This window comes from Geotrypetes seraphini, chromosome 14 (genome assembly GCF_902459505.1).
Source record: "Geotrypetes seraphini chromosome 14, aGeoSer1.1, whole genome shotgun sequence".
Lineage (NCBI taxonomy): Eukaryota > Metazoa > Chordata > Amphibia > Gymnophiona > Dermophiidae > Geotrypetes > Geotrypetes seraphini.
Window position 1 is genome coordinate 32,306,269 of NC_047097.1, and position 21,978 is coordinate 32,328,246.

Below are 21,978 nucleotides of genomic sequence, written 5' to 3' on the forward strand. Positions count from 1 at the left end.
CTGGGATAAAAGCAGTTATTGATCCTATTGTAATATCGGACCATGCTGGTGTGTGGATTGACTTTCAGAATGATGATTTGGTATATTCTAAATCAATTTGGAGATTTGATAATGCTTTACTTGCAGATTCGAACTTTCTGGAAGATCTTAAATTAAAGATGAATGAATTTTTTCAAATTAATAATTCGGATAATATAAATGTTGAGATTTTATGGGATGCTTTTAAAGCAACAATGAGAGGAAATATTATTTCATATTCAGCATTTATTAAAAAACAACTTAAAAAACAATTTGTTGATTTGGAAAAAGAAATTAAAGTATTAGAAAATAAATTAATTGAGAATTGGGAACATAATATATTACAAAAATTATTAAAAGCAAAAGCTAAGTATAATGAGATTTCTTCTCAATTTGTGAGGAAAGATATGTTCTCTCGGCAAGTTCAGTATTATGGTAATTCAAACAAGGCTGGAAGATTATTAGCAAATTTTCTTAAAATAAAAAAAAGGAAATCTAAGATTATTGCAATTAAAGATATTCAAGGCAATACACACACTAACACTAAGGATATTTTAATACAGTTTCTTGGTTTTTATAAAGATTTAAATTCTTCTGAATCTTATGAAAATAAAGAACAAGATGGGTTAGATTTTTTAAATTCATTTAATGGACCAAATGTTCCGGATCATATAAAAAGAAGTTTAGAAGATCCTATATCTTTAAAAGAAGTAAAATCAGCATTGAAGTCTCTTAGAGTTGGATCTGCTCCAGGTGGCGATGGATATACTGTTGAATTTTATAAATCATTTCAAAATATTATTTTACCATATCTATTAAATTTATATCAGTACCAAATGAATAATGGGAATATATCAGGTACTATGGCTGATTCTGTAATTATTGTCTTGCCAAAACCAAACAGGGATCCTACTTTGGTTTCAAATTACAGGCCTATCTCTTTATTAAATGTAGATGGTAAATTGGTTGCTAAAGTATTAGCATCAAGATTGGCAAAAGCTCTTACTTTTATTATTGATGTTCACCAAACAGGATTTATTGCTAAAAGGCATTCTTCAAATAATACTAGATTAGCATTTCACTCTTTAAATTTAGCAAAAAATATTAATGATCCAGCTTTTATAGTGTCTTTAGATGCCGGAAAAGCATTTGATAGAGTGGAATGGAGTTTTATGTATCAAGCTTTGGAATGGTTTGGTATAGGCCCCGGTTTTATTAAAATGATTCAGACATTGTATAGCTCTCCTGGTGCAAGATTATATATTAATAATAATTTATCAGATAGATTTAACTTGCAAAGGGGGGTTAGACAAGGATGTCCTTTGTCCCCCTTACTTTTTGATGTTGTTCTTGAACCCTTATTAATTGCAATTAATCAAACTAAGGGGATAAAGGGAATCCCATACTTTAACTGGGAATTTAAAGATTCTGCATATGCAGATGATATTTTACTATATTTAAGAGAACCGGGGAATACTGTTCCAAGTTTACTTAATCTTCTAGATAAATTTGGAAGATGACTGATATTGGCAAGCAACTTGCAGGCTCAGATACATAATCCTAGCATTCAGGACTACTAGACACATTGCACTAGAAAAGTCCAATTGCTGTAAACAATGGCGAATTGAGGTTCCTGGACGCTAAGCAACACTTTCTCACTATCACAAGACACATCTTACTAAATGATATTCTTGAGAATTCTATTTCTGACCATGAGCTGTGTTCATCTTTTCACAATATCTGGCCAGGTGTGAGGCTCTGTTGCCATGCCAAAGAGTTAAGTCTTGCTTGCTTGTTTCTTCTCATAAGTTTCGCTTAGCCCAGCAGCTAACTCAGCAGGGTATTTCCCAATCAGTATATGACAGTTTATGACAGCTGGTAAACGTATTAAGAAATGTCTTTAGATTATTAATACTGATTTATTAGAGCAGGGGGATAAAAAGGGTTTTTTTCTTCTTTGAGGTCTGGTTTCTTCACCTTTAGTATTATCCAAAGGACTTATTATGCTTCACCTGCATCATGCCAGGACTTTGTAAGTGTATTTTACGTTATACCAGAGTTTTCCGTGATTTTCCTCTTCCTCTCAACCACCAGGGATTTAACAGGAACGCTGAGTGGGTGGGAGGGAGATAAGTTGCTTAAAGTTGGCTGGGGCAGGAGACAGGAGGGATCCCTCCTGTTCCAGCCCACTGCTGGACCACCAGGTCTTACGGCAGGCCTGGCAGAGGCCTGCAACAGGTTCGGGATGGGGCGGGTCAGCACTGACCCGAATATAAACCGAGACCCCCATTTCTATGGCCCAAAAATCTCAGTTTATGTTTAAATATATACAGTACGTCAAAAATTGCCTATTTGTTTACATTCTATACACCACTTTTCCCCCTCTCATTACTGTCTACTAAAGATCATTTTCCATTTTGTCTATGGAAAATATGCCTAGCAAATAGAGCCCTACACCAGTTTGTAAATGTACACAATATATATGTGCACAACTGAGACTAAGGGATCTGCTGACTCATACTGCCCATTTGCTGAGCCAGCAGTACATGCAAACATGTTCTCACCTGGGAGATGTATCTAATTTAATCACAGTTTTTTCCGGCAGGGAGTCTTGATTTAAGCGGGTGTCATCCTGTAAAATGAAGGATCAAATTAGTTGACAGGACTGTTTAACACAAATATTGAAAAATAAATGAAAGAGAAGGTTAGGTACTGGTACTTACCTTGATAATCTTCCCTCTGTTAACACAGCATATAAATCCTGATAGTAGGTGAATATCCCACACTCGCGAGCTGGTTGCAGGAAGATAAAGTTTACATTCTTCAGCTCCGCCTCCTTCTCCAGTCCTGTGGAGCCCCCTTCAGTTAGTATCAAAGCAATCAAACAGCAATACAACACAGAAAACAAGAAGGAGGGGGTAAAGGGAATCTCCCTGCAAACACAGTTCTGTTCTGTAAGAAATATTAAACAAGGTTAAATAACACCTTAAAGAATTTAGGGTGAATGAACCACCCATCAAAATCATCAACATGCATTATCTTATGGAGCTTGGAGTGTCTTTCCCATTGAAACATCCACCCTTCACTCACCCCCCCTTTTTATGATGGGATTCAGAGAGAGGAGTCTAAGGCCTGATTGGCTCAGACACTCAAGGCTCCACCCCTTGGGAGGGGCATGCATCACCTCAGACTGGCAGACCTCGAAATAGTAGGAACTGAGCATCCCCCCTGCTCTCAACTTCTCACAAAGGCACCGGGATGGGGGTGAGACCTCTGTTGGCAGGAGTGGGTGGGCATCCCACCTGCCAATTTTCACTGCTGCGGGGGTCCAGGGTGGTTGTCTCCCAGTGCCGGTCGGCAGGGAAGTGGGGGGGGGAGAGGGAGCTGGCAGAGCATTTTTTTAAAATGGGGCAGATACTGTGCATGTGTAAACACATGCACAACATTTGTGCCATTAAAAAAAAAGAAAGCCCCAAAAGCTTTATGGCTTCCCCTGCCACTCAGCCAAATCGTGGAAGTTTTTGAGGCAGACTTTTTATCCAAATCTGGAAAATCCAAGATGGCCACCATTAAAACGTGGTCATGGCCCAAATGGCCCAAAAAAACCCTAACCCAAAGGTCAAAAAAATTTGGGGAAGGGGGTTTTGGAGATAGGGGATCCTAAATACAGCCCCAGAAAACCTTTAAACCAACAAATTCAGATTCCCCTCCTTGATTTTCCCCATAGACTTGTATAGGCAGTACTCACTCTCTGTGTGTGTCCTGGGAAAGCCTGCTGCAGCTGATATGGAAGTTGGAAAGGACATTGCCTCGGACATCCAGGTCCACATGCTGAAATCTTTAGGCTGCTAGTTAAATTCTATATCCAACCGAGATCTCAATTCCGGCAGATCTACACACAAGTTGGGGGAAGGATTTATGTAGCCGGCACCTGCTGAACTGAAAACCAGGGCCAAACAGCATTCGCTAAAGCATCTGATAAATCAGGATGCGAACTAGTTTCAAAGGGAACAGACCCTGATCTCAAAAGGTTCAAGCAGGCCAGCTAGACAGGAACCCGAAGGTTACTATGCCAGTTGCAGACTTCTGACACAGAGTCTGCATCCTCTTTCAGGCAGAGCTGCCCCCAGGGTCACAGGGGGTTCTATCCAGCACCAAAAGCCTAAGACTCAGAGAAACAAAACCGCCCAAATATAATACCGTATTTTTCACTCCATAAGACACACTTTTCCACCCCCAAAAAGGGGGTGGAAATAAGGGTGCGTCTTAAGGAGTGAATGTAAACCCCCCCAAACCCCGTACCTTTCTTTTCCATCCTGGCAATCCAGCACGCTTTCTGCGCTCCTGCCTCAGTTCTCCCGCTTTCTTCCAGCAGCAGCACAGCGGTGCACGAGGCAGGCACACACTTTTTGCGTGCCTACTTGGTCCTTTGCTGCACTCTAAATGGCTGCCTGTTAGTTCTAGCCATTCGGACTGGCTGGGAACTGGCTGGCTGGCTGCCTACCATTAGACGTGCCCACCACTAGATGTGCCCTGTACCCTGTCCCAGCCTACCACTAGACCACCAGAGGGGGGACATGGTACAGGGCACACCATTTGGTTCAGAATTTTTTTTCTTGGTTTTTCCTCCTCTACAGGCGGGTGCGTCTTATGGTCAGGTGCTTCTTATGGAGCGAAAAATAAGGTAAATGATCAGAGCAGATTGGAAACACACTCCTCAATTTGTTTGCAGAAGGAAAAACTGAAGGGAGCTCTAAAACGGAGGCGGCGGCAGAATTGAAGAATGTAAATTCCAACCTCCTACAACCAACTCACGAGTATGGGATATTCACCTACTGTCAGGACTCGTATGTTCTGTGTAACAGAATAGATTTATGTAAATAACAATAAAAGCTAAAAAGTCCCCCTTTTTTACTTCTTTATACCCCTCATAGGGCTCACATAGCTCAGCAATATAAAACCACACCACTTTTCTAATTCAATTACTCAATTACAAAGTGAGCCTGCACAAACTCATTTAGGATTTTGGACTGAAAATTTCCTATGAAATATATACAACATTTTGAACATATCTAAGCAGAATTATAGGGGAGCATAATGAGTTCTAGAAAAGTATACATTAAAATGTATGCAGGCCCCTTGGGAATATTACAGACAAGTTTAGGCACACTGGCTAATCTCTGATCAGAGTGGTGAAACACAAGCCATTTCTAAAGAACTTCCACAACCCTAACATCAGGCTATAAGCACCATTTTTACTTTATCTCAGGCTTTTGCTATATTGAACAAGAAACCAGATTGCCAAGTCTACATGAAGGATCTAGTGATTGAACGAGATGGCTGAATATCTCCTAAGGAGAGTGAAATGGAGTCCGAATGGCCAAGATGAAGGATTTGGAAAATAAAGGAGTTCAGATTAAAGTGAATTCATTTTAATCTTTGGATGCCATGTAGCCATATTTTCCCCACAAACAGCCTCACACAAGTTAAGTGCAATTAAATGACAGGTGACTAGACAAAGAAAAGGGAGATGCACAAAGGCGATTATTACCATGCTAAGGAACGGCACAGCCTGGTCATAGTGGTAGGTCTCCTTGTCTCCAAGCACGAGGTAGTGAGCTGCATTGATGATGACAAGTTTTAAATTCATCAGGGAATGAAGCAACCTGCAGAGAGCACCAATAAGACACAGACAAGAGAATGAAAAAAGACAGGGAAGTCAAGGATGGAAAGAGAAAACGTTTGTTGGGATGATGGGGAGAAAGAAAAAAAAAAAAAAAAGATGAATAAGGATTCATATGTGCAAACTGTTAAATTACAACCAAAGGATTGGGAACAAAGGGAGCAGAAAGAATCAACATGAAAGCAGAAAAAAAAGTTACACATGAAGTTGAATCTCTCATAATGAAATAGGCCTTTGCCCCCTCCCTCATCAATGCCAATGGTTTTCAAGCCACTAAATTCAGCCCAGTCATGGATCGGGAAGTTAGCTTTATGAATCTAGCAGCATTTTTCCTACTAGCTCCTAACCATAGGACAAATTAGCGTCTCACCTCTGATTTGAAGAAGCATTTCCCAAGTTTAGAGCCCTGCTTAAAACCAATTATTTTGGGGAAACTTTTGGGCAGTTCAATATAAAATCTGGAAATATTTCAGATTTCTTTATTTCCCTTCCTGGTTTTATCGGGTCCTGGACCTTGATTAAGAAACATAAACAAAGATAGGACTGCCTCTCTATCTGCCCAGTTAACTCTACAGGCAATGGCACCGAATATCGTCAGTTCCCTCTCGCTTTAGTCCGAATGCCATAGGGGTCAGAGGCAGAAGCAGAAGCATAGCCAGGTTTTGATGTCTGGGGCACCAGATCTTGAGGCTATTCCCTTTGCACCCTACCTAGCTATGCCTTTGGTCAGAGGGAATTGTCAGTGGTAGAGAAAAGATTTGACCCCTTCCCCACGACCTTGGTCTCCATTCCTGCAAAATGTCTGCTCCCATCTGCACGAGCCTCAAATAGTTATGATTTTATATTGAACTGGTTTTATTAAAGTATAAAAAGAAACAATATTTTGTACAATTGTCATTTTATAAATTGCAAATAACAGAGCAAGGATCAATAAAACCCCCGTCTCCTCCCCCTCTACTATTGAGGAAACTGAAATTAAATTATTAGTCTAATCTGTTATTTGTGAGTCACACAATACCTACATAGGCTCAAGGCAACTTACAGCAAAAAAGGGAGATAGGAGACAAAAGGGTCAGGAGAGGTAAGGGAGGAATTTTAGGGGCATTGAGATTAGGACAAATTAGACATAATAGATTGAAGTTTCAGAAAGTAGGGAGCTGGAGGGATAGTAGCAGATAAGTTGAACTTACATTCAAGTAGAGTTCAGGAATGAATAAGAGGGGTTTTCAGTTTCCACCAAAATGTGTTGTAGTTAAGTTCTATTCTGATAGTTTCTGTGAGGTCGTTCCAAGTTTTCACTCCCAGGAAGGTGAACATGGAGTGGAATACAGAATGCTACCTAGAAAAATCAAGCTAACAGAATACTTCAGTCACAAGTGGCAGGAATAGCGTTAGGGGAGTGCCCCTCAGACTTAAGAGTGCTTGGAAGATTTATGAGGCTTTTCTCCAGAACCGTGCTTGCATTTCGCCGATACGCCGCCAGCGCTCTCCCATGAGTCCCCAGTCGTGATCTTCATGGAAACTGGGACAGAAGGCTCAAGCAGGAAGGCACCGCATTTGTGCAAACCTCGCGGACTGCAGCGCAAGTGGAACATGGCTACACATTTGACAATCATCCACCCCAAACGAGGCATTAATCCATCCTATCCAAATCTGGGGAGGCCATCTGTGAAGTTTGGAGCGAAAACGAAGCTCCCAGCTAAAAATAATATAGTTTTATTCATATGGGAAAAATCCAAGATGGCCGCTGCAGGTGCCAATTTTGCACTAAAATAGCCCAGGAAAGGAACAGGAATCCCTAAAAAAGGCAGATGTTGGGATTTTAGAGGTGGAGAGGGGTAGGGCATGCAGGGAATCACTAAAACAGGCTGTTCCATTGTGCTGTATAAGAGAAGCTGAAGGCAATACTTGAACAGCATGTAGGGAGACCTAAAGCCTTTGGAAGCTGGATTTCAAGTCTTCTGACTGCCTCATCAGCCCAGCTGCCATGGCTGGTGACCTCTGCCATCCTCGGATACTTTGCGCAACCACTTGGCGGAGGCACACAGTCCAGTTCCGATCCCGGGTGGGCCTCCACGGAACCGCTCAGTCTGCACTACAGCCACTAGCGGGAGAACCTGGGGTGAGCTAGCTCCCGATCCTGGAGCCCCGATCTGACTTTCAGGCTGTTCAGGGGGCTTACTGCAGCACAGGGAACCCCCAGAAACAGACGCTTTCCAACAGTCTATGATCGCCACCGCAAGGATGTCCTCGCAGGGAACCTCTACAGCACGAGGGCAAACCACAAAGGAAATATCGAAAAAATACTGAAAACTAGCAAAAGAAACACAAAAAAAAGAGATAAGCTCTTATAGGCTAGCTTGTAGGAAAGCAAGACTGGTGTCCAAGGGGCATGCTTCAGGATATGCTAGCAGAGGGAGAAGTTAAGACTTCAATCATCTGAAGATTCCTATGGTCCTGGCAGCAAGGGATGCATAAACCCACTGGTCCCAGAATATTTATTTATTTATTTATTCAATTTTCTCCCAAGGGAGCTCAGAATGGTTTACATGAACTTATTCAGGTACTCAAGCATTTTCCAACTGTCCTGGTGGGCTCACAATCTATCTAATGTACCTGGGGCAGTGGGGAGATTAAGTGACTTGCCCAAGGTCACAAGGAGAAGCGTGGGTTTGTACCCACAACCTCAGGGTGCTGAGGCTGTAGCTTTAACCACTGTGTTACACTCTATTCTGAAAATCTGAACTGGCTGGGGGTTCCCCCCAGGACAGGTGTGGGAATGACTGAGATATAGAAAGGGTGGGGTGGAGGGATTTTGTATGCATCCCTCGCCAGGGTGGAAGGGTATAAATAAAGATAACCAGCAAAAGGGAGAGAAATCCATCAAGTTGTGTGTGCTTCTTTTTGGGGGGTTTGGGGTTTGTTTTTAAAAACTTTTTCTGGACCTAGAGCTCTCTCCCAACTAAGTCTGAGGTCTTGCTTGCTGCCTCAAGGGATTGTACAAGAAATAGTGACATTGGTGGGAATTACAGTTATTCCAAAGGCAGGGAAAGACTCAATCTTTTGCAGATTGTTATCAACCCAAATATGGGAGTTGATTTTATGCTGTTCATAAAAAATATTGGGCAACAGACTCTGGTGCAATCTTTCTTACTCGATACTTTCAAATCAGGCTGGAATTGGGTCTGGGAGATGGGTGACTGATAATATAAAAGGCGAGTTCTCAATTTGAGGATCCAGACACTTCATCCCTAGTAAAGTTTCTGTCTGTGGAAGTGGAGAAACATTTCCTAAGGTGTTCTGGCCTTATATGTTTAAAACTCTAGAGCAGGTGGGATTGTGGGAAGGAAATGTTTAGATAGGACCCTATGTACTTTTTCAAATAAGATTGATAAACTGTGGCAGTGTTTGCATAATCACCCTATTTGCATTGTTCTGAAAATTTTGGATACAAACAGGGATTTTATTTGACTGCTGAAGTTTTCTATCCTATCTAGTCTGAGAGCAGAAGTTCATTGCTACAGATGGGGGGGCGAGGGGGGGTTCGGAGGTGTTTTTCCCTCTGATTTTTGAAAGTGATCAAAGTTTCAATTTATTCTGTTAAACTCCATTTCAGGAACATTCTGGGTTTTGATTGGTAGTGTTTATTGAATATATTTCACTGCCAAATTTGCCTGTATTTGGGGGGAAATGTTTAGGGATCCTCAGGGATAAGTACTTGGATAACTTCAGTGTGAAGACAGGAACCAGACAGGAGTGGCCGCAGTCCCTCTTGCTTTTTGTTTTAACATTGAAACCACTGGTTCAGGGGATATGGAAGTACAAAGACATAGAAGGATTTGAGATCACCAAGTGTGAAGACTCATATATTGCTTTTACCGATATCTTATTTACTCCGACCAGCCCATACACTTTGTTATATCATCTGTCACAGAAACATTAGAAAATCAATGGGACAGATATTCAGTCTTGATCCCCTTTTGGCTGGGTGAAGGATGTACAACTGCCATAGACTACAGAGGCAATGCTACCACACTACTGAATGCGATGACAGATGGATGAAGCTCCAGCTTTCCTGGTTAGGGAGTGGCATTGGTGAAACTGATGATACTGCCTATGTTATCTACATATATAAATCAGATTTCTTTTCACTTTAAGGTCCGATTACATTACAAAAGGTTGGGTCAGTTACCCGGGAAGTTACAATGGACAGTTTGACATGGACATTCAATAGAGGGAGATCAGTACAGTCGCTAATACAGTTAGGTCATAGTTACAGAGTTACAAGTATAGGTCAGTTATCGTTGGCTCGTCGTTAGGCAGTTTAGAGATGGGCTTTTACAATTAACATTTCAGTTACTTCAGGGTTGGTTCCCTCTCTTGGTACAGAAATGCTTTTAAAAGCTTTCTGAACTTGAGATAGTGGTCACAGGATCATAGTGTAAGTGGTAGTTGGTTCCGGCGTTTTGCTAATTGTTATTGGATGGATACGGTCATTTGCTTGGTAGACTTTATACTTTTGCATGCTGGGAATTTTAAGTGGAAAAGATTTCTGGTGAAACATCTGTTGGAAGCACTCTGGAGTAGACGGCCAACTCTGTTAGGTAGTTGGGGGCATTCCCTCTCGGGATCTTCAAGGCAGAGATGCCTAATTTAAACTTGATCCTTGCAATTATGAGCAGCCAATGTAGTTTCGTATAGTAGGGCTGTAGGTGTTCCGATTGCCATAGTCCATATATGAGTCTTACTGTTGCTGAGCTACTTGAATTTGTTCCAAATACTTCCTGTGGCTATTCTAACTGAAAGATATTCAAATTTATATGTGGTAAGAGAAACCATCAATAGGTAAGGAGGTGGGTGGGTTAGGTTCTTGAACAAGAAGGGAGATTAGCTAACTCAGATTTTAAAAGATATTATTTGGTACTGCAGTTTAAAATGCTTAGACCGCCAGAATCAATGAATGGAAACGGAGAAAGTAGCTGAGGTGGGCTGCTTGGGAAAATGGAAATGAGAGGCTGAGGAGAGAGTACTTATAGGAGATTAACAGGAGGAATTACAGAAAAGAGTATTGAGCTACTCTACAAGCAACACTCAATAATTGCCACCACAAGCAATCCCACATTTCCACTGGGGATGGGCCAAAGGGTGCTTAGACTATGGAACACGAAGATTATGAAGGTCAGAGGCACTTAGTGACATTCCAGGAAAGATATCAATGGGATACGAGTGACTACTTCCCATATATGCAACCAAGACAACAGAATACCAGAGGTCTGAGAGGATATAAGGAAGATGCTACAGTTATCCCCAAGAAAAGGGAAAGGGGAAGTAACATATGATATTAAGCTCCAGAGGGGAATGCAAGACCAGATATCTGCTGGAATGGGAGGGAAAATGTGGGCCACCCTTTAAGCAAACAGAAATGGGAACAGAACTATGAGTCTAGGTTAAAAAAAAAAGTGTGAGTACAACAGCTATTAAACTACTGCCAGAGCCCTTGCATAAGATGATAGATGTTGGAAATTGGGTAGGTTTGCCTCAAAGTTGTAATTATGGCTCAAACACTGCTATTAATGTATCCCGGTTGCCAGCCATTGAAGCTTAAGTGTGTGCAGGTTATCACTCCTCGACCAAGTTGGGGGTTTTTTTGGTGGGGGGGATGAACATGCAATTTCCCATTTTTAATCCATCATTCAGTCTTCAACTCCTCCGTGCCATGTCTTATCATCAATCTTTGTAATAATCAAAAATGGTTACTGCTGCTGCTTGGATAGCCTGTTGTCTAGGGGCTTTTCAGTCTGGTACCAGCTAGGTAGTTGGTGGGGAGATATCGACTACTAGGTCCAGTCCAGGAGCTCTCTAGCCTATGGTGTCATTAGGTCTCTTCTCTGCTCCTTCTGGATCATTATCACAGGCAACTTGCCACTGAAGCCAAGATACTTTTTCATTGCAGCAGGGAACTTACCTTACACCATAATCAACCACCACGGCCTCTTTAGCTGTGCCTGTGATTGCATCGTGATGCTGAAATAGGCCTAAGTTGCGGCGGGCATCGGTTAACAAGGCATAATCGGAAAGCGGATATTTGCTGTCCATGCCAGCACGTCGAGCATGATTAAGAGCCAGACTGTACAGGATCTCTGCCCCTCTGCAAGAAAGAAACCAAGAACAAATGAATGAAGACAGCTACACCTCTATTTCTGCTCTTAATACCTCGTGGCCTAAATATCTAAGCCCTTAATTCTTTGTTGCTCTACCTCCTGGCCTTATGCCCTACATGGAAATTGTTCTTAGGCCAACTTTCTTTATCTGGACAAATGCTGATATAACATGTGGTTTTAGCTACTAATTTTATTTCATAGAGTTCAACCACACCTGTCTATGGTTTTGCCAATAAATGGAGACAGGGACTCAGCTGTAAAACCCTGCCTTATAAAGGATCTCATGCAGGTAGTTGCTCTTCAGTATTCCCATTACAAAGCAAATGTTGACAACAATCCTATCCTCTCCTAAACAAGGGTATCTAAAGGAAACCATGAAAAAACCACACACAAGAGGCCCAAAGGGTCCACTGGTGCTGCAAGGAAAATCACAGCCAAAGCACAAACTGTATTTTAATCAAAGTTAAGGAGAAATTAGATTTTACCTGCTAATTTTCTTTCTTTTCATCCCTCCAGACCGGCACAGACGGATGGGCTGACGCATCTCTGTTAGCAGGTGGAAACTGTGAAGAACTGAATTATGACAATAGTATAAGTGGGCTATGCAGTCCCCCTGAAATCAATCCTCAAATAGCCAAGTAGGAAGCTCAAAGGTGTCTACCTCACTCATTAATTCCTGTTTGTTTTGGATTTGGAGGAACGAGAGGAATAATGAACCTATTCCAGTCTAGCTAAACCAGTAGACCAGATGCCGCTGCTCAGAAATGAATGCCAGAACTTCCCTCATGAAGGCAAGGAAATCATAGTAAAGTACTGCTAAAAATCTGAATGCTGGTCTGGATGGACCAAAAGAAAGAAAATTAGCAGGTAAAATCTAATTATTTCTTCTTTAGAATCCCTCCAGATTGACACAGATAGATAGGAAGTACCAAAGAAGAGACGATCACAGGTGAAACCCCAGAAGGCCTGATGTGAGGTCACGTTCTTCAAACACTGCATCTTGGTGCGCGTGGACATCCACAAAGGAATGGAGTGAGGACCAAACAGCTGCACTCTGCCCAGGAGGCAGCCTGCCTCTCGTTGAATGAGCTTTAACATACATCGGTACCAACTTCTTTAGCAGATATGCCAACGCAATGGCTTCCTTAATTCAGCACGTAATTGTAGCTTTTGAAGCTGCTTCCCCCCTTCAACAGCCACCCAAAAGAACAAAAAGATGGCCCGAACGCTGAACTACTGAGTCTGTTTCACATACATCCGCAGAACTCTCTGGAAATCCAACTTATGCCACGCTTCTGCTCTCAAGAATCGCTATGATTCCCAGAAGGGAGACAGTTTGGGAGGGAAGGAAGGAAGGAACAAGATGCAAAACTACATGCTCCCTTGAAAATGCTAGGAAAGGAACTCAACAAGGAAATGCCTGTAGCTACGATACTTGCTGGGCCAACATAATAGTGACTAAAAACTCTGTTTTCAAAGTGAGGTCTTTAAGCATACAGGAACCCAAGGACTCAAAGGGAGGATCAACCAAGACATAAGAATAGCCTTCCTGGGTCAGATCAGTGGTCCATCCCATCTTCACGGTGGCCAACCCAGGTCACAAGTACCTGATAAAACCCCAAATAGTAATTCCATGACTTCCCCCCGTGTCTCTCTCACTAGCAGACTATAGGCTTCTCCCCCAGGAACTTGTTCAAACTTCTTTAAAACCAGCTACGCTATCCGCTCTTATCACATCCTCTGGCAACATGTTCCAGAGCTTAACTAGTCTCTGAGTGAAAAAATATTTCCTCCTATTGGTTTTAAAAGTATTTCCCTGTAACTTCATTGAGTGTCCCCAAATCTTTGTAATTTCTGATGGAGTAAAAAAATCAATCCATTTGTATCCATTCTAAATCACTCAGCATTTTGTAGACCATTGGTTCCCAACCCTGTCCTGGAGGACCCCCAGGCCAGTCGGGTTTTCAGGATAGCCCTAATGAATATGCATGGAGCAGATTTGCATGTCTGGCACCTCCATTATTTGCAGATCTCTCTCATGCATATTCATTAGGGCTATGCTGAAAACCCAACTGGCCTGGAGGTCCTCCAGGGCAGGGTTGGGAACTTTAATCATACCCCCCCACACACACTTTTCCAAACTGAAGAGCCCTAACCTCTTAAATCTTTCCTCATGCGAGAGACGTTCCATCCTCTTTACCATCTTGATTGCTCTTTTTGAACCTTTTCTAGTTCAGCTACAGTCGACTCTATCTAAGTGCACGCTTTCGATATCCCCACCCTACCACCACGGTCCCGTATTTTTTTTTTTATAAAATCTTTATTTATTTTTCAAACTTACAATAAGTGCAACAACAGGTACAATCAAATGGACTTAATAAAACACTTAATATTCAGGAATAAATCAAATTATATATTTTATCCCCTTCCCTCCCACCCCTTTCATTTTATATATTAATTATTTATATCTTTAATAAATACTTTCCTATTTTCGTTCCCATTAATAAAAACTCATAAGTTATCCCCCCTCCCCCTATCTTAAACTTATACTATTAAGGAAAACTGAAATTATTTATTGCAGCAATTTGTTAATGGCCCCCACACCTCTTGAATTTTTTTAAAAGAACCCTCTCTGTATAGATATTGTTTTTTCCATTTTATATATGTGACAACAAATTCCACCAAAAACTATAGTTAAGTCTCCTCCAATTTTTCCAATTACTTGTTATTTGTTGTAGGTCACTCCTGTCATGATTAGTAAAAGCATATTGTTCTTAGATGACATTTGACTCTTAGCTCTCATTGACATGCCAAATAATACAGTATCATATGATAAAGCAACTGGATTTTCCAATAAACAATTTATTTGGCCCCAAATTGATTTCCAAAAGGCCAAAATAAATGGACAATCCTATGTAATAAAACGCTAGCCGTGCATGCGCACTCCTATCTGCGTGTTCCGTATGTCTGTGGCCGCAGGAGTGCGCATGTGCGCTTACTACGTCACCAGCCGCCGATCGCCTCCACAAGCCGGGACTGCAGCCAGCCGCAGATCTCCGTTCCTCCAGCGGAGGGGGAGAGGGGGGGGTGTCTCAGAGGATAGAGATCGCGGCTGCTCAGCGCCCCCACCGAGGAGCCCAGCAACTTTCCGCCCCAGCTCTTATACTGACCCCGCCGCCCGAGACCCGAGTCCTTTGCTGCCCCCCTTCCCTTCCACGGGCCCGACTACAAAACCTGGCGATTCCAGCAGCGTGTGCAGCAGTCTTCACACGCTGCTTCGGGCCCTTCTATTGCCAATCGCCTCCACAAGCCCACGAGGGGAGAAGAGAGAGGAGAGGGCTTGGGCTGTCACGCTGGTAGCATGGCCCCGATCCCCCTGCGGCCGCTCTCCGCTGAACTGCCCAGCTCCGGAGCGAAGAAGCCGCGGTCCGGCCCGACCCGCTGAGAGGGAGAGTAGGCACCGGGTAGGGGGGACACACGAGGGCTCTGCCGCCAGCTCAGCTCGGCTGCTCCGTCTCTGCCGGGGCTAACAGTAGCAGCCCCCGAAGCTCCTCACCAGCCTGTCCCGCCCCCTCGAGAAGGGCTGAAAAGCTTGCCTCGCGCGCTCTGCAACCAACTGCCGAGCAGAGGCAAAACAAAACAGAACAAAAGCCCCCACCTACCAAACATTCTGCACAAGAGCTTGGAGAAAGCAGCACATTGGAAGGGCAGCGACCTGCATGCAGAGAACCAGAACAGACTGAAATAATAAACTAGCAGTGAGAACAAAGACTGAGTAAAAGAGAAGGCATAAAGGAGTAGACAATTGCAGTTAGCTTCAAAATTAAAGGCAGAGATGACAATAGAAAACTTGAGAAAAGACAGTTATTAAAGAACTGAGCACTTTGAAGTAGCTCCGTTTAGGGCTGTAGCTGGGTAGGATTTGGTCGCAACATTGAAGATGTTAGAAGCAGAAAAGAGTGGGTGAGGCAGAAAACATCCTTTGCCGAGGGGAAAAAAGGAAGGGAGGCCTACTGCTGGACAGGGGGAGAAGGAAAGAGCTGCTGATGGACAGGGGGGGTGAAGAAAAAGGAACGGAGGCCTAATGTTGGACAGGGGGAGAAGGAAAGAGGTGCTGCTGGACAGTGGGGAGGTAAAACAAAGGGAGAAGGGCTGCTGCTGCATAAGGAGAGCAGTGAAGGGGTGGTGGTGGACACGGGGGAGGTAAAAGGAAGGGAGAATGGACAGGGGGAGCAGGCAAGGGGTGGTGATGGACAGCCAAGGAAAAAGAAAGACTGAAAGAAAGAAAGCGGCTAAGGAGAGAGAGAGAAAGAAATAAAGACACACACACATATATTCTTGCACCCGTTAATGTAACGGGCTTTAAGACTAGTAGAACAATAAATGATCTAAAGTCCCACTTCGAGATTACAATGCCAACATCTAGTAGATTTAGCGCTATCTAACTTTTGTAAATGAACTGTCCACAATGTTCTATGTAAAAGAAAAAACCACGTTTGTCTCATAGATGCCGACATTGTACATCTCATCCTCCAAGATCAAATTCGTAGCCATTGAGATGCAATAATTTGATGCTTAATCTCAATGCTCCAAATGTCTTTAAGACCAGTCTTTGGGGGTTTTTTTTCCCCCCAATTCTTTATTATTTTCAAAACTTACAATAAGTGTAACAAGAAAATACAACATTTTCTTCAATACCATACTTAATACTCTATTAATATCTATTTCAGAATTAATTCCATACTCCCTCCTAAACAATCACAATGTTCCAACATATAAAATTTCTATATTGACCCTCAAACTAATAATATATCAAAATTTATTATCCTATCAGACCCTCAACCTTCCCCCTCCCGGATGTGCATGTTTATAGGGGAAAACAATGATTAGATGTTACAATATTTTGCTAATGGCTCCAAAGTCTCCTGAAATTTTTTAAAATTCCCATTAAATTTCCCTTTTTTTAGTCATAAATCCAGATATCAATTTATACCACTGAGCGGCCTGATGTCCCAGGAAGTCTATCTGAAAGCATAAGAACTCTAAACTATATTGATTTTTAAGATTTTTCCATTCAGGGAACCCCTCCTGAATGGCCTGCTTCAATTGCAACCATCTAAAACTTTGTGATTTAGTAAGGCCAAATTTGTGTTGCAATTGTAAAAATTCAAGCAGCCTACCATTTGATATACCATGATCTAAAACACGTATTCCTGCAATCATCCAATACTTCCAGATGACCTTAAATCCACCAATTTGAATCTTGGAGTTTACCAAATAGTCTGATTTGTTGAATTATGTATTGGAATAGGTGTTAAATTACTGACATATCGTAATGTTTTCCATGTATCTACTAATATTTTGTTTTCTTTGTATAACCTAGGCATTTTGAAACTGAGAACATGGCATAGATGCATAGGAAATATAAGACACCATTCCAACCACAACCAAACTGGGATATTTTCTATGGGCTCTGGGAGGACAATATACATACCCTGGCGTAAAATATAGGTTTGATGATATCTACAGAGGACCCATGCAGCCGACACAGAGTACCTCTGCAGCTGACACAGAGGACCCCTGCAGCCGACACAGAGGACCCCTGCAGCCGACACAGTGGACCCCTGCAGCCGACAGATAGGACACCAGCAGCAGACAGAGTGGACACCAGCAGCAGACAGAATGGACACCAGCAGCCGACACAGAGGACACCAGCAGCTGACAGATAGGACACTAGTAGAAGATACAGAGGATACCAGGAGCTGAGATAGAGGACCCAAGCAGCCGACAGAGGACTCAAGCAGCAGACACAGAGGACCCCAGACACAGAGGACCCCTGCAGCAGACACAGGGGAACCCTTCAGCCGACACAGAGGACACCAGCATCCGACACAGAGGACACCAGCAGCAGACACAGAGGACACCAGCAGCAGAGAGGACACTAGAAGCCGATAGAGAGGATACCAGCAGCCGACAGAGAGGACAGCCGCAGCCGATAGAGAAGGCAGCCGATAGAGAAGACAGCAGCAGCTGACAGCGAGGACAGCAGCAGCCGACAGAGAGGACAGCAGCAGCCGACAGAGAGGACAGCAGCAGCTGACAGAGGGGACACCAGAAGCCGATAGAGGACAGCAGGAGCCGTTAGAGAGGACAGCTGCAGCCGACAGAGGACACCAGCAGCCGATAGAATGGACACCAGCAGCCGACAGAATGGACACCAGCAGCCGACAGAGGACACCAGCCGCTGATAGAATGGACACCAGCAGCTGACACAGAGGACACCAGCAGTAGACACAGAGGACCCCTGCAACCGACACAGAGGATCCCTGCAGCCGACACAGAGGATCCCTGCAGCCGACATAGAGGACCCCTGCAGCCGACGCAGAGGACCCCTGCAGTCGACAGAGGACCCATGCAGCTGACACAGAGTACCCCTGCAGCTGACACAGAGGACCCCTGCAGCCGACACAGAGGACCCCTGCAGCCGACACAGAGGACCCCTGCAGCCGACAGATAGGACACCAGCAGCAGACAGAGTGGACACCAGCAGCAGACAGAGTGGACACCAGCAGCAGACAGAATGGACACCAGCAGCCGACACAGAGGACACCAGCAGCTGACAGATAGGACACTAGTAGAAGATACAGAGGATACCAGGAGCTGAGATAGAGGACCCAAGCAGCCGACAGAGGACCCAAGCAGCCAACACAGAGGACACCAGCAGTAGAGACAGAGGACTCAAGCAGCAGACACAGAGGACCCCAGACACAGAGGACCCCTGCAGCAGACACAGGGGAACCCTTCAGCCGACACAGAGGACACCAGCATCCGACACAGAGGACACCAGCATCCGACACAGAGGACACCAGCAGCAGACACAGAGGACACCAGCAGCAGACACAGAGGACACCAGCAGCAGACACAGAGGACACCAGCAGCAGACACAGAGGACACCAGCAGCAGACACAGAGGACACCAGGAGCAGAGAGGACACTAGAAGCCGATAGAGAGGATACCAGCAGCCGACAGAGAGGACAGCCGCAGCCGATAGAGAAGGCAGCCGATAGAGAAGACAGCAGCAGCCGACAGAGAGGACAGCAGCAGCTGACAGAGGGGACACCAGAAGCCGATAGAGGACAGCAGGAGCCGTTAGAGAGGACAGCTGCAGCCGACAGAGGACACCAGCAGCTGACACAGAGGACACCAGCAGCCGATAGAATGGACACCAGCAGCCGACAGAATGGACACCAGCAGCCGACAGAGGACACCAGCCGCTGATAGAATGGACACCAGCAGCTGACACAGAGGACACCAGCAGTAGACACAGAGGACCCCTGCAGCCGACACAGAGGACCCCTGCAGCCGACACAGAGGATCCCTGCAGCCGACACAGAGGATCCCTGCAGCCGACATAGAGGACCCCTGCAGCCGACACAGAGGATCCCTGCAGCCGACACAGAGGACCCCTGCAGTCGACAGAGGACCCATGCAGCCGACACAGAGTACCTCTGCAGCTGACACAGAGGACCCCTGCAGCCGACACAGAGGACCCCTGCAGCCGACACAGAGGACCCCTGCAGCCGACACAGAGGACCCCTGCAGCCGACACAGAGGACCCCTGCAGCCGACAGATAGGACACCAGCAGCAGACAGAGTGGACACCAGCAGCAGACAGAGTGGACACCAGCAGCCGACACAGAGGACACCAGCAGCTGACAGATAGGACACTAGTAGAAGATACAGAGGATACCAGGAGCTGAGATAGAGGACTCAAGCAGCAGACACAGAGGACCCCAGACACAGAGGACCCCTGCAGCAGACACAGGGGAACCCTTCAGCCGACACAGAGAACACCAGCATCCGACACAGAGGACACCAGCAGCAGACACAGAGGACACCAGCAGCAGACACAGAGGACACCAGCAGCAGAGAGGACACTAGAAGCCGATAGAGAGGATACCAGCAGCCGACAGAGAGGACAGCCGCAGCCGATAGAGAAGGCAGCCGATAGAGAAGACAGCAGCAGCTGACAGCGAGGACAGCAGCAGCCGACAGAGAGGACAGCAGCAGCCGACAGAGAGGACAGCAGCAGCCGACAGAGAGGACAGCAGCAGCTGACAGAGGGGACACCAGAAGCCGATAGAGGACAGCAGGAGCCGTTAGAGAGGACAGCTGCAGCCGACAGAGGACACCAGCAGCTGACACAGAGGACACCAGCAGCCGACAGAATGGACACCAGCAGCCGACAGAATGGACACCAGCCGCTGATAGAATGGACACCAGCAGCTGACACAGAGGACCCCTGCAACCGACACAGAGGATCCCTGCAGCCGACACAGAGGATCCCTGCAGCCGACATAGAGGACCCCTGCAGCCGACGCAGAGGACCCCTGCAGCCGACAGAGGACCCATGCAGCTGACACAGAGTACCCCTGCAGCTGACACAGAGGACCCCTGCAGCCGACACAGAGGACCCCTGCAGCCGACACAGAGGACCCCTGCAGCCGACACAGAGGACCCCTGCAGCCGACACAGAGGACCCCTGCAGCCGACACAGAGGACCCCTGCAGCCGACACAGAGGACCCCTGCAGCCGACACAGAGGACCCCTGCAGCCGACAGAGTGGACACCAGCAGCAGACAGAGTGGACACCAGCAGCAGACAGAGTGGACACCAGCAGCAGACAGAGTGGACACCAGCAGCAGACAGAATGGACACCAGCAGCCGACACAGAGGACACCAGCAGCTGACAGATAGGACACTAGTAGAAGATACAGAGGATACCAGGAGCTGAGATAGAGGACCCAAGCAGCCGACAGAGGACCCAAGCAGCCAACACAGAGGACACCAGCAGTAGAGACAGAGGACTCAAGCAGCAGACACAGAGGACTCCAGACACAGAGGACCCCTGCAGCAGACACAGGGGAACCCGTCAGCCGACACAGAGGACACCAGCATCCGACACAGAGGACACCAGCATCCGACACAGAGGACACCAGCAGCAGACACAGAGGACACCAGCAGCAGACACAGAGGACACCAGCAGCTGACAGATAGGACACTAGTAGAAGATACAGAGGATACCAGGAGCTGAGATAGAGGACCCAAGCAGCCGACAGAGGACCCAAGCAGCCAACACAGAGGACACCAGCAGTAGAGACAGAGGACTCAAGCAGCAGACACAGAGGACTCCAGACACAGAGGACCCCTGCAGCAGACACAGGGGAACCCGTCAGCCGACACAGAGGACACCAGCATCCGACACAGAGGACACCAGCAGCAGACACAGAGGACACCAGCAGCAGACACAGAGGACACCAGCAGCAGACACAGAGGACACCAGCAGCAGAGAGGACACCAGGAGCAGAGAGGACACTAGAAGCTGATAGAGAGGATACCAGCAGCCGACAGAGAGGACAGCCGCAGCCGATAGAGAAGGCAGCCGATAGAGAAGACAGCAGCAGCAGACAGAGAGGACAGCAGCAGCTGACAGAGGGGACACCAGAAGCCGATAGAGGACAGCAGGAGCAGTTAGAGAGGACAGCTGCAGCCGACAGAGGACACCTGCAGCCGACAGAGGACACCAGCAGCCGACACAGAGGACACTAGCAGCCGATAGAATGGACACCAGCAGCCGACAGAATGGACACCAGCCGCTGATAGAATGGACACCAGCCGCTGATAGAATGGACACCAGCAGCTGACACAGAGGACACCAGCAGCAGGCAGAGAGGACACCAGTAGCAGACAGAGAGGACTCCAGCAGCCGTCAGAGAGGACACCAGCAGCCGTCACAGAGGACACCAGCAGCCGTCACAGAGGACACAAGCAACCAACAGAGAGGACACCAGCAGCCGTCAGAGAGGACAGCAGCAGCAGACAGAGAGGACACCAGCAGCAGAGAGGACACCAGGAGCAGAGAGGACACTAGAAGCCGATAGAGAGGATACCAGCAGCCGACAGAGAGGACAGCCGCAGCCGATAGAGAAGGCAGCCGATAGAGAAGACAGCAGCAGCCGACAGAGAGGACAGCAGCAGCTGACAGAGGGGACACCAGAAGCCGATAGAGGACAGCAGGAGCCGTTAGAGAGGACAGCTGCAGCCGACAGAGGACAC

At 45.9% G+C, this 21,978-nt stretch overlaps 1 protein-coding gene across 4 annotated transcripts in view; it reads right to left on the minus strand.

The window, feature by feature from the left end:
- MAN2A2 (mannosidase alpha class 2A member 2) overlaps positions 1 to 21,978 on the minus strand; it is a 115,056-nt gene that overhangs the window by 38,925 nt on the left and 54,153 nt on the right. For all 4 annotated transcript variants that reach the window (XM_033920504.1, XM_033920503.1, XM_033920505.1 and 1 more), the window contains 3 exons: positions 11,667 to 11,849; positions 5,570 to 5,684; positions 2,583 to 2,650 (listed from right to left, as the gene is read on the minus strand). In XM_033920504.1, coding sequence (XP_033776395.1) covers positions 2,583 to 2,650; positions 5,570 to 5,684; positions 11,667 to 11,849 — 366 coding nt within the window. The remainder of the gene's footprint in view (positions 1 to 2,582; positions 2,651 to 5,569; positions 5,685 to 11,666; positions 11,850 to 21,978) is intronic.